This window comes from Oncorhynchus nerka, linkage group LG24 (genome assembly GCF_034236695.1).
Source record: "Oncorhynchus nerka isolate Pitt River linkage group LG24, Oner_Uvic_2.0, whole genome shotgun sequence".
NCBI lineage: Eukaryota > Metazoa > Chordata > Actinopteri > Salmoniformes > Salmonidae > Oncorhynchus > Oncorhynchus nerka.
This window is the reverse complement of record NC_088419.1, coordinates 30,216,182-30,230,070: the sequence shown is the minus strand read 5'-3', so window position 1 is coordinate 30,230,070 and position 13,889 is coordinate 30,216,182. Positions and strand designations below refer to the sequence as shown.

At 41.0% G+C, this 13,889-nt stretch overlaps 2 protein-coding genes across 2 annotated transcripts; both read right to left on the bottom strand.

The window, feature by feature from the left end:
• Positions 1–942: 942 nt before the first annotated feature.
• On the bottom strand, positions 943–4,524 carry LOC115107824 (thrombomodulin-like). Its single transcript, XM_065008804.1, has one exon. It carries the CDS (start codon positions 4,020–4,022, stop codon positions 2,370–2,372), a length of 1,653 nt encoding a protein of 550 aa, XP_064864876.1. The 5' UTR covers positions 4,023–4,524; the 3' UTR covers positions 943–2,369.
• Positions 4,525–5,303: 779 nt separating this feature from the next.
• Positions 5,304–7,460, bottom strand: LOC115107820 (thrombomodulin-like). The gene has a single exon (XM_029631482.2). It carries the CDS (start codon positions 7,264–7,266, stop codon positions 5,632–5,634), a length of 1,635 nt encoding a protein of 544 aa, XP_029487342.1. The 5' UTR covers positions 7,267–7,460; the 3' UTR covers positions 5,304–5,631.
• Between the last annotated feature and the right edge of the window lie 6,429 nt (positions 7,461–13,889).

The window sequence follows — 13,889 nt, the reverse complement described above, 5'->3', positions numbered from 1 at the left end:
ATTGACAAAGTGACAATCATTTTGATGAATAATACTTTATTATTGAAATTAAACTGTTCCATGAAAATGTGCATATGAAAATCATAACTGGCATGCAGATCGGTAGAAATGGTAAGATATATTTTAAGTTTCCCCAAACTTGAAACTCACAAAATGTAAACTCACATGCCGCCTAGGAATAGACCGTTGAGAACATAGCACACATTTCTTATACTGCATAATGACAACGTGTGTGTGTGTGAGTGAGTGAGTGAGTGAGTGAGAGAGAGAGAGAGAGAGAGAGAGAGAGAGAGAGAGAGAGAGAGAGAGAGAGAGAGAGAGATAACAAGAGGAGTGTTGTATCTAAGATTGTGTATATTAAAACTGAGCACAAAAGGACAGCTATGTGATCCATCGCGGAGAATAGTGCTCACCTTGTTCCAACACCAGTGGGTGGAAAGCACCACTTGCTGGGCCGCACCCAGCACTTTGTTGCTCACTAGACTAGAGGGCTAGTACGCCTGTGTTTGACATGGGCAGGACCAGGCCTCCGAGCCGAGGGAGAGAGAATGTCATGTTCCTTATTTGATATTGGTCCCATTCCCTTTTCGGCAAGTTTAGAATTCTAAACTAATAGAAAATAGAAGTTAAAAAAAATTACGAGCACTGCTCTAGATCACTTGATCTCCACCACAAGGGGAGAGAAGAGGGCGCAAGAGAGAGGGGAGACCAACAGAGAGGGAGAGAGAGAGACCCCACTTAACTCAAACTAAACCGTTTATCCTACAGCAGAGCGTGTCCGACTCAAAACCCCTACAACTGACTAGATAAGAGCATACTGCTTAGAAAACAGAGCTGAGAACTCTCCATGCAGGATGGGGCCCATATATAAATATACCCCCAAAAATGTAATCTCCCCTACTTCAATTCTATTATCATTTATTTCAATAATGCAACAGAAAATGGTTTAATAGTTTTTTTTATTGCAACACAAATTCTTGCAGTTTTACCATATGCAAACCTCCAGCACCTGTACTTTCGGCTATGCCTGAGAGATGATGGGCCTGAAAGACATGATTTCTAAACATGCCCCACCAGTACGTGGCAGTATAGAGAGGGCCCTGAGAGATGGGCTTGAGAGATTATGTCTGCAGTTAGTCTCTATTGGAAACCAACTGACTCTTTCAAATCCAACCATGTTTGAGAATGAAGTATATCAGGTCCTCTTACTTCTACAGACTTTAAGTTGTTTTTATATTCCAGTGGTTTTACAGATTCAAACCGTCCTCTTGAAAGACAGAGTCTGCGGATCCGTAGGTCCCTTTCAGCCCTGTTCTGCCTGTCTCGCCACCATCAAAATGAGATTTTTGTTAGCATTTTAGCTAACGCTAACCCTAACCATTTTTCTAACCCTTAACCTAATTTTCATAACTTGCTACGTTAATTCTCATAACCTACTGCGTAAATTCTAACCTGCTACGAAAAGTACATTCTTACATAAAACCTCTCCTCCTGGATCTCCTGGAAAGAGCTGTATCAAGTTGTTTGCAAGATTACATTGTTATTACACATTATGCTAATTAAATGTGTATAATCAGGGGAATTCTCCTTCTGTCTCAATAGTCTACTCCATATAGTCTAGGAGACTAGTCCATAGTCCAATAGCCTGCGGCTGCGCTACTGTAGGTCAAATGCAATCAGGGGTGAAATAGGTTGATCTTAGAGGGATTCTTCCAATCACCCTATCCTATCAGATCACCGGGCTTTCAGCTCAAAACGTTACAATTTAGGCCTACATGCCAATTATTATTCCAATTACAGTCCAAAATGGTCAAGTCTTGTTATTTCAATCATATTAGACTCTCAGAACAAAATAACATTAATCCTAACTAAAAAATAAGGAAGGTTTGTAATAGCAATGTATTTGAGAGCAGGAGAGCAAATGATCTGAATTGCAATTGTGACAAAATCTTAATCCTGCACACTAAAAAACATCTGGAATAATAGGTTATAGAGAGAATACATTGAATTCATGAAATAAAGCAGACTATTATTCGATAAGGTTAAATAAGCATAATTAAATAGAAGTCTCTTTAATAGTCCACAAGGGGTCACACTTTTGAAAGGATTGGGATTTGTGGTGAGCTAAAGGAAAATTTGCACAAAATGAAAATAAAGATGTTATATATATTTTTCTTTACACACATTGTTTTGAAAGATACCTTCTTGGCTGTGTGACAAGGTGAGGATGTGATGATAAGATATGTACATGTATATGCCATGGCCTGCACTCTGGATACCGTATAATGAAATTAAAAAACAATTGATTGCCAATAGTTGATTGTGAACTCCCTGTATGGCAATGAAAATGACACACATAATACCATAATCTAAGTGTCTTGTTTGAAATTCCTGTCCACAGATGGTTTGGGGTACTTTTCCGTCCTAACTTGCTCCAAATCGTGTCCCTCATCGCCTTGGGTTTTGGGCGCACTTGGAACTTCCAATTTGCTGCGACGTTTGAGAATATGCTGGAGTAAAAATACCATCACCAAAACGACAATGACAATACACACTATTATTCCAATTAGACCACCTGCTGTCACAGTTGAGGGGCGCTGAGTTGGATATTTGACACTTGGTGTCATAAAATCAGATGGTGTCGTAAAGCCTGAACCCTCCGACGATTTTCTCTGAACACATTTCCATCCGTCAACCAAGTCGAATCCCTCATAGCAAGAACACATATGACCTCCATACGTATTATTGCAATTATGTTCGCAGTAACCATTATCACATTCATTAATGTCAATGCAAATTCTAATTTCATTTCTTACATCGCTCAGGTAACCCTCGGGACAGTTGCATTGATGTGGATCATTTGGGTCACATTCTGCAAGACACTCTTCGAAAGGACAATGCAGTTGACATTTGTTAGGGTCTTTTCTCGTTGCAATATATCCTTCAAAACAGGAGCAATTATAACTGCCCAATGTATTTTCGCAAAGATGCTCGCATGGTCCATCCATGTAGCACTCATCTTCGTCAATGCAAACGTCATTCATCATTTTGAATCCATTTTGGCATCTGCATTTAAATCCACCAATATTTTTGACACACTCATAGTTCTGTCCCGGGCACTGTCTATCATCGAAACAATCATCAATATCGTTACACTTCTTCCCATCTTCTGCTAGTGCGTACCCATGGTGACACATGCAGGCGACGGAGCTGTCATTTTGCTGGTAGCAAACGTGTGCACACCCGAAATTAAGGCAGGGATCGTTTTGCACAACAACAACACATGTCAATTTATTGTCATGCAGAATTTTTCCAGGTGGGCAGATGCATACAGGTTGTTGATTAATCGATAAGCACTCATCCTCACAACCACCGTTCAATACATCGCAAATCCATGGTCCTTGCATCCACTGTTCAGAGAGACAGATATACTTGGAATCAAAGGGCTTGAGCGTTGCAGTGCTTCCCATAGGCAATACCAGTAGATCCTCTCCCTCGAATCCAAATGGGGTCTCATATAGAACGGATTCCTCGCTTTTGATGTCAATACGTTTGCAGCCACTTGGGAAATTATACTCACAAAGGTATCCATTTATTTCCCTGTCGCATGATTGTTCTGTCCAATTCAATTCGATTTTAGACACCGAGACACATTTTGAAGAGCAGACATTGTCAATGAGCCCCCAGTTTTGAAAGTCTGTTGAATTATCTCCCGTTATCCATCTGTACCCCCGCAAATCAGAGGCACTGTCGGGACATTGTCCACTCGGTAACCGCAAACCAATCCAGTAATCTCCTGTATTACCGATTAAAATCGAAATTATGTATTGTGATTCCAAAGATCGCACTGTCATTAATTGTCCATTATTGCTCTCACAATGTTTTTGAGCCGTTGCAAAATCGACTGGATCCTGGAAAACAGCAAAACAATGATTCCCCTCGCAGTATGCATTATGTTGGGCTTCTCCCACTCTCATCAAGAATGTTAGAGTAACAAACACCATCACTATTATGTCCCTCATTTTTAAAACTCAGCTGTTACAACTTTCTAATTAGGCCTACAACTCTTGCGCGTATTAGAAGTCAATGTAGGCTATAGCCTAGTTTAGACTGTTAATCCTGTTGATAGTTCACGCTTATAAAAGGCTCGCTCCATGTTTGCGATCCGGTCACGGAAGGAAGTTCCTCCTTGGAAGGAAGCCCGTTTTCAGCTGCTTGTTTTAATCCCCTTCCCCAAAACGTTATCTCTCCCACTACGACGGTGCACATCACTATAGCCTATATTTCGAATGACGCAGACACGCGAGCCTACCCACACCCGAGTGGGCGCAAATACTAGCCAACATTTGGCACATAAACAAATGTCTACACTAGTAAACTGCAAACATGAAATACACGTTGGTAGGTAACCTCTACAATTGAATAGGCCAATATTTCAACAAATGGAATTAGGATATAGTTCAATTTCTGTGTAGAAGCCTAATACACGTTATTGTTTCCCCCGCCTCTCTCTCGCGCGCTCTCTATCTCTCTCTGGTAGCTCAGATGGCACATTCAAGCTATTTTTGGATACATTTTAGAACCCCATCCAGAAATGGGCACCATGGGAACAGAACCCCAAGCTCTTAACATGTCAATCAGCAGTAGAAACGATTAAAAAAAGGCATCCCCGCCCCTGTTTTGGTAAAAAGCTGAATGCAGGACTGACAATCCATGATATCAAAATTATAGTTATAACCATGTTTTGAGGCTATATAGTGTTTGTTTACATTTACTTTGTTCACAAACATTGAAGTGAAAAAAGTTTAGGTCTATATTTTGGGTTCTGATGGGGTATGACAGGCATTTATAAGTTATATTATTCAAGAATCAATGGGTTCATATAATACATTCATTAGTCAAAAAATGAATGTAGTAATTACTGATTGCCCCTTTTAGGTGATTTACACATAATATGGTTTCAGGTATTTGCATGAAATTCGATTAGACCTTTTAAGTTACAAATACCAAACTATGCCTCCAATAAAGAAGGAATGAACATTGTATTTTTCTCCAACTAATGACAGTATAGCCCAATATAGGCCGTCACACACACAGCCTTAATCCAAAGATGCATTATAGTTTTTCCACTGATATAATTCATGGCCTATATTCAACTTGTTGGCACAAATAAAAGTGGAAGTGGAGCAAGCAGATACCTCCATGCATGGCTGATTAATTGACCATTTGCTAAACAGTAGGCTGTTATTTGCCTTTGCTACATTTCAATAACGAGTTTTAGTGAGTAAATAACAAGAATAATCTCAAAGAAGTTAAATAATAATTTATTATGTTTTCTTCATTTGATAGGATATATATATATATATATATACACTTGTAACTTGTAATGTATACACTTGCCATTTTATATATATATATTTTTAGCCTATAGGCTTACTTTGTTACTGGCTTTGTTCACATATGAGATTGGTTTGAATTTTTTGTGATGAGGTGAGCCATTTCTGATATATGCTTATGAAAACTGTATGAAATAAAAACATTACAAGTTCAAACCAGCTGATTCTCCTTTGCAGACGTGTAAACAAAGCATGACAAAGAAAATGGCAAAGTTATCCAACAACATATTAATTGTCATATTATAAAATGTCTGTCAAATGACAATTTGTGGTACTTATCCGTTGAGACTTGCTGCAAATCGTGATTACCAACGCCTTGGCTTTCGAAAGCAATGTCTAAATTACCTCGACGTTTCAGTATAAGGTGAATAAGTACAACCATCACCAAAATAACAACAACAATACATACTATCATTCCAAGAAGACCTCCCGCCTTTACAGTGAAAGGACGCTCAGTTGGATGCTTAGCACTTGGTGTATATGGTGTCGTAAAACCTGAACCCTCCGATGATTCTCTCTCAACACAATCATATTCATCAACCAAGTCGAATCCCTCGTCACAAGAACACAGGTAACCTCCATAAGTATTTGTGCAATGACTGTGGCAGTAGGAATCCATCTCACATTCATCTATGTCGACACAAACTGACGACCCGTTTCTGTCATCGAGTAAGTAACCTATTGGACAGTAACATTGATATGTTTTACTACGATCACATTCTGTGGGACACACTTCTGCTAAACAAAGTAATTGACACCTGTTGGCGTCTTCTGTCTTTGAAATGAATCCATCAAAACAGGAGCAAATGTAACTGCCTATCGTGTTCGTGCATTCGTGCTCACATGGACCCATGAAGCATTCATCCACATCGACGCATGTGTCATTTTCCAACTCATATCCCTTCTGGCATCTGCATTCAAATCCACCAAGAGTAGGCCTATTGACACATTCACTGTTCTGTCCCGGGCACTGCCTATCCTCGACACAATAATCAATGTCTTTGCACTCCTTCCCATCTTCTGCCAGTGCGTACCCATGGTGACACATGCAAGCGTAGCTGTCATCTTTTTTCTGGCAGAGATGCGCGCACCCTGAGTCATGGCAGGGGTCATTTAGCGCGTATTCACATGTGACGTTGTTGTCCTGGATAGTTTCTCCAGGTGGACAGGTGCATACAGGTTCATGATTAACTGAGGAACAGTCATGCGAACAGCCACCATTAAATACGTCGCAATTCCACGGTGCTTGTATCCACTGTTCAACGTTACATATGTATTTCGATCCGAGGGATTTGAGCGTTGCAATGGTTCCCAGGGGTAATACCAGTAGGTTGTCTCCCTTGAATCCCAATGGGTTGTCGTACAGAACGGATTCGTCCCCTTTTACCATGACATGTTGGCAAGGACTGTCAAGTTTATATTCACAAACAAATCCATCTATTTTACTGTTGCATGGCTGTTCCTTCCATTCAAAGTCGTATTTTGATACTGAAATGCAGTTTGAAGAGCAGACGTCATCAAAGTGTCCCCAGTTCTGGAACTCCGTTTCATTATCTCCAGTTATCCACCTGTACCCTCGTAAACCCAACGCTTGGTCGGGGCATTGCCCGCTCGGTAGCTGCAAACCAATCCAATAATTTCCAGTATGGATACCGAGTAATATTAAAAGGATGCTATGCGATATCAAAGATCGCACTGTCATTAAATGTCCATTATTATCCTCACAATGTTTTTGTGCCGTTCCAAAGTCGACTTGGTCCTGGAAAACCGCAAAGCACTGCTTCTCGATGCAGTATCCGCCACGAGGGGCTTCCCCCTTGACTCTCAAAAGGAATGTTAACGCAACGAGTATTCCTACAGTATCCCTCATTTTTAAACAATAGCATACGCCTCAAATCAAATATAACAATTTCGCATATAATTTAGAGATGTAGGCTACTCGGCCTCTCTGCTTATAAAGCACGGTTTGATTAGTAGAATGAACGTTAAGACTGCTGATAACTGCCATTTATAAAAGCCTCCCTCCATGTTTTCGATTGATCAAGGAAGGAAGTTCCTTTTTGGATGGCGTAGTTGCTGACTAAGAACAAACAAGTTCAACCTGTAGTTGGGCAGGCTGCAACCTGGACTCAGGGGTAGACTTAACATAGTAAAAGTAAAAGTAGTAACACTCAAATTTGTACGAAATGTTACGTTTTGTGTTGTATGTCTTAATTTGTGAATATCCATTATCCATTTTGTAAGAATTACAATTTGTATGATATGTTATGAATTGCAATTTGTACAATATCTTACGAATTTCAATTCATACAATATCTTACGAATTTGCAAAATGTATCATATGTTATGAATTCCAATTTGTTGTGACAAAAGTTAACTAGGTTGCTAATGCTAATGTTAGCTAGGTTGCTAACGTTAGCTAGGCTAGGGTTTAATGTTAGGGTTATGAGTTAGGTTAAAGGGTTGAGGTTAGGGAAGGGTTAGCTAACATGGTAAGTAGTTGCGCCGTATAACGCGAGATGTTCGCGTTATACGGCCACCTGTCCACCTCAGCCAACCACCCTACTTTCGTTTTTTGGCCTTAAGTAACCTTCTGTCTTATGTAACCATACCAAACTTAACATACTGTATAATACTAATATGAATGTCCCGATTTTACTATTACTTTGTTACGTCTAGTCTATGAGACCAGACTGGCCCATCATCCCGTATTACTAGTGCCATCGTGTCACTGATGCATGCGCCCACACACAGGCACACACCCCAAATTGATATTTGTAGTAGGCTATAGTCCAATAATCAAATTGCTAAATGTAAGGCCTAAAATTTAAGTTAGAAATATATTTAAATAATTGCAAAATCCAAAAACGTAGATAACGTAGATATTTCAGTGTTTGCTGCTTAATTTGCTAACTTTTCTAGTATTTACAGGTCTCTCTCTCATGAGTATGCCTTTATCGCACCTCAGATGTCACATTCTGAGCTATTTTAGGATTCATTTTAGAACCCCTGTATATCCACAAATAGACATCCTGAAGACAGACACCATCTTCATGAGGTCATTTAAAGACAATATGTGTTAAGATATATTAGAATACATGAATTATTATGTTATTACATAGGCTATGCCGAATATTTAGAGGCAACCAAGATAATATCTGGGTCTCTCTGTTTGTCCAGAGGTGGTAGCCTAGGAGGAGTAGGAACATAATCACTCAGGGGGAGATTGAATCATGAGTGGCACAAATGCACCCCAGGAAGTGGAAGGTGGGCTTACTTCCTCTATACCCACCACACAATTTATGTTACTAGATAGAGAAGGCATGTTATTTCAACGCTCCCATTTTTTCCTTTAATAAAATGGGTGGAGTGAGAGAAATGGGAAATTGAGAGGAAGTGGGTGTGGTTTTGTTCATGCAACCGGAAAATAAAACCTGTCCAGCCCTCATATTTGATTAGTCCTACTGATTGGTATGCTGCCATGATGAAGTCCACTATGTAGGCTACATTGTATGATAAGTAGTGGCATTTGTAGATTATTATTGGCTGCTTGATATACCTGGACAAAATGTCATGTCTCTTTGGCATATTTATTTAAAACTTACAAGGGGAAACTTCATGATGTGTCTGCAGACTGTTTATTTTTGGAAAACCAAAGATATCCAGAACGGAAGAAACCATGCCTGTTCTTTCCAACACTTATGTTTGTACAGCCACATTCTGACAGAGCCAGTTTCGTTGGTGCCACCAGCAACATATCTGAAGCCTATCATTGAGTAAACAATACCTCAAAAGGGGCCCACTTCTTTGAGTCCACTGCAGGACAAGTCTTTCATATGGGATGGAGGAAATGGGACGTCTTCCCCTGCAGCGTGTAGCCGGGGATAAGGAGAAAGGGAAAAGGTCTGTACCGATGACCTTCCCTGTATCAAAACCCCCGGGAGTGATTTCTCTCTGAGTCAGCGTTGTCAGAAGATGGCAGCCATATCCTGTGATGACTACTCCCAACCAATTCTACATTGATGATAACTTTTATGAAAATAGACGAAATGACCTTAAATTAGATTCACTCATGTTGTCGTAATGGAAAACTATAGACTGTGGAGAATGATGGAAGATACTTATTAAATAGTATGTAAACATGTCATATTTGGAATATTTTCCTATGTTTAAAAGTTACCATTTTGGCAGAATTTTGTCAAAAGCATTGCATGTTATGAGTTGCAATCTGCAATCTGCTCATAACTTGCATAGCAATGTCATTATAGACAGTGATTATGATCCCACATACATGTAGGCTACAAGGAAGTTCCATTTCTATTTACCATGTGTAATAAAGAAATTAGAAATCTTACTCACTCACATTTATTATCTTGGAAGTGCCAAACCCAGCAACCACGTAATCTGATTCTAGTGTATACAATTCCGCTCAATTTAATTTGGCATTGCTCAGGCTATTGCTAGTGACCCAACCCAGCCATTCATATTTTGCTATTCTTTCTGCCACAGCCTACCTTACTTTCTTTTGTCAACCCTTTCTGCTTCATCCTAAGGAATTGACTGTTAGGATATTGTATTTCGCCGCCTGAGACATCAATGGCAGGAAACAGCTTCACGGGATTCTTAAGCCCTGTTCACACTGGCAGTTTGAAGTGACACTCATAGGGGGCTTGAAATCAGATACAAATCTGATTCCTGGCCATGCGACTTGGTCAAATATGACCAAAATATGACCAAATATGATTTATTTGCCCCCAAGTGGTTTGTAGACTGTTATTTGACATATCTTGTTGCTTGCTAGTTACTCTGTTGACTGTGTGAAGAGAACATGTGGTAACTAACTAGCTTGTTAATTGTTTACAAACAAATGAGTGAATGTGCTAGCAAGCTAAACAGCTACCTACGACTCAAGCAAATGTAAATCAAAACTAGAGGAACTGACGTCTGTGTCCAGTGGGTCTTTGGAACACTTTATTTGCTGGAATCTGGTTGATTTAATTCAGAAGGCCTGCTGAATAAAGCCAGGTTATTAGCAGGCTGTCTGTGTTGGCAGCGTGGTCTGACTTGATTCTAAGAGATGTGCTTGTGTTGGAATGTGTGTTCACACACAGTACTTTAGGGCCTCTCCAACAGGCGATCACACAGAGACTCTTGCTATTGCCAGCATTCACTTACTACTGAGAATAGAACGGAGTGGTTTGGATGCATTGTAATAATCTGTTTCCAGCAATTGTGTTGTGCCACTCAGTACATGCAAAGAAACGGGCCATTTAATCAGGTTGACAGAACTCCAGAGACAGGAAAACAAACTCTGACATGTCATAGCCTCTGCTTTATCATATCCTATCTAAACAGACTACCGGTAGCTGCAGGCAAACCTATGTACTCATAGCTTGGAGAGTGATGTCAGTAGACAAGTAGATATGTCAGACTGAGCTACAAATAATTTAGTTTGCGGTCTTTTGCTGACTCACACGTTTCATTTAAGAATTTCCAGACTTTTAAGAGAGAAATGCATTGTAATCTCATTTACCAGCCTCTCTGAAGGACTTTAACTTGCAACCTTAAATCAATGATTATTTGGTTCAAAGCAGAGTCATATCATTGTCATGTTTTTCTTTAGTCATTACTTAGAGTCTTTAGTCATTATTATTGATGCCCTCAATCTCACACAAATTATCAATGAACCTACCAGGTACCACCCCAAAGCCGTAAACACGGGCACCCTCATAGATATCATCCTAACCAACTTGCCCTCTAAATACACCTCTGCTGTTTTCAACCAAGATCTCAGCGATCACTGCCTCATTGCCTGCATCTGTAATGGGTCAGCGGTCAAGCGACCGCCACTCATCACTGTCAAACGCTCCCTGAAACACTTCAGCGAGCAGGCCTTTCTAATCGACCTGACCCGGGTATCCTGGAAGGATACTGACCTCATCCCGTCAGTAGAGGATGCCTGGTTATTTTTTTTTTAAATGTCTTTCTCACCATCTTAAATAAGCATGCCTCATTCAAGAAATTTAGAACTAGGAACAGATATAGCCCTTGGTTCTGTCCAGACCTGACTACCCTTAACCAACACAAAAACATCCTATGGCGTTCTGCATTAGCATCGAACAGCCCCCGTGATATGCAACTTTTCAGGGAAGTTAGAAACCAATATACACAGGCAGTTAGAAAAGCCAAGGCTAGCTTCTTCAAGCATAAACCTGTTTCCTGCAACACAAACTCAAAAAAGTTCTGGGACACTGTAAAGTCCATGGAGAATAGGAACACCTCCTCCCAGCTGCCCACTGCACCGAGGATAGGAAACTCTGTCACCACCGATAAATCCACTATAATTGAGAATTTCAATAAGCATTTTTTCTATGGCTGGCCATGCTTTCCACCTGGCTACACCTACCCCGGTCAACAGCACTGTACCCCCCACAGCAACTCGCCCAAGCCTTCTCCATTTCTCCTTCTCCCAAATCCAGTCAGCTGATGTTCTGAAAGAGCTGCAAAATCTGGACCCCTACACCTCAGCCGGGCTAGACAATCTGGACCCTTTCTTTCTAAAATGATCTGCCGAAATTGTTGCAACCCCTATTATTAGCCTGTTCAACCTCTCTTTCGTGTCGTCTGAGATTCCCAAAGATTGGAAAGCAGCTGCGGTCATCTCCCTCTTCAAAGGGGGACACACTCTTGACCCTAACTGCTACAGACCTATATCTATCCTACCCTGCCTTTCTAAGGTCTTCGAAAGCAAAGTCAATAAACAGATTACCAACCATTTTGAATCCCACCGCACCTTCTCCACTATGCAATCTGGTTTCAGAGCTGGTCATGGGTGCACCTCAGCCACGCTCAAGGTCCTAAACGATATCTTAACCGCCATCGATAAGAAACAATACTGTGCAGCCGTATTCATTGACCTGGCCAAGGCTTTCGACTCTGTCAATCACCACATCCTCATCGGCAGACTCGATAGCCTTGGTTTCTCAAATGATTGCCTCGCCTGGTTCACCAACTACTTCTCTGATAGAGTTCAGTGTGTCAAATCGGAGGACCTGTTGCCTATGGGGGTGCCACAGGGTTCAATTCTTGGGCCGACTCTCTTCTCTGTATAAGTCAATGATGTCGCTCTTGCTGCTGGTGAGTCTCTGATCCACCTCTACGCAGACGACACCATTCTGTATACTTCTGGCTCTTCTTTGGACACTGTGTTAACAACCCTCCAGAAGAGCTTCTATGCCATACAACTCTCCTTCCGTGACCTCCAACTCCTCTTAAATACAAGTAAAACTAAATGCATGCTCTTCAACCGATCGCTGCCCGCACCTGCCCGCCTGTCCAGCATCACTGCTCTGGACGGTTCTGACTTAGAATATGTGGACAACTACAAATACCTAGGTGTCTGGTTAGACTGTAAAATCTCCTTCCAGACTCACATCAAACATCTCCAATCCAAAGTTAAATCTAGAATTGGCTTCCTATTTCGCAACAAAGCATCCTTCACTCATGCTGCCAAACATACCCTCGTAAAACTGACCATCCTACCGATCCTCGACTTCGGCGATGTCATTTACAAAATAGCCTCTAATACCCTGCTCAATAAATTGGATGCAGTCTATCACAGTGCATTCTGTTTTGTCACCAAAGCCCCATATACTACCCACCACTGCAACCTGTATGCTCTCGTTGGCTGGCCCTCGCTTCATACTCGTCGCCAAACCCACTGGCTCTAGGTCATCTACAAGACCCTGCTAGGTAAAGTCCCCCCTTATCTCAGCTCGCTGGTCACCATAGCAGTACCCACCTGTAGCACGCGCTCCAGCAGGTATATCTCTCTGGTCACCCCAAAACCAATTCTTCCTTTGGCCGCCTCTCCTTCCAGTTCTCTGCTGCCAATGACTGGAACGAACTACAGAAATCTCTGAAACTGGAAACACATCTCCCTCACTAGCTTTAAGCACCAGCTGTCAGAGCAGCTCACAGATTACTACACCTGTACATAGCACATCTATAATGTAGCCCAAACAACTACCTCTTCCCCTACTGTATTCTACTTTGCACATTCGTCCACTGCAAATCTACCATTGTTATATTGTATTTACTTCGCCACCATGGCCTTTTTTTGCCTTTACCTCCCTTATCTCACCTCATTTGCTCACATCGTATATAAACTTATTTTTCTACTGTATTATTGACTATGTTTGTTTTACTCCATGTGTTGTTGTACGTGTCGATCTGCTTTGCTTTATCTTGGCCAGGTCGCAATTGTAAATGAGAACTTGTTCTCAACTTGCCTACCTGGTTAAATAAAGGTGAAAAAAAAACACTGACCAGGAATCGCCTATAACTAGCGCCCTAAAAAGTTTTTGGATAGGCAATTCTTTCCCCCAAGATACTATTTTCCCTAGACATGACATTAAAGCAAATACTTCCTACACACCGTTTCCATCCCCCTGAGCATGGGGAGCAGGAACAACCCTATAGTTCTCAACATCT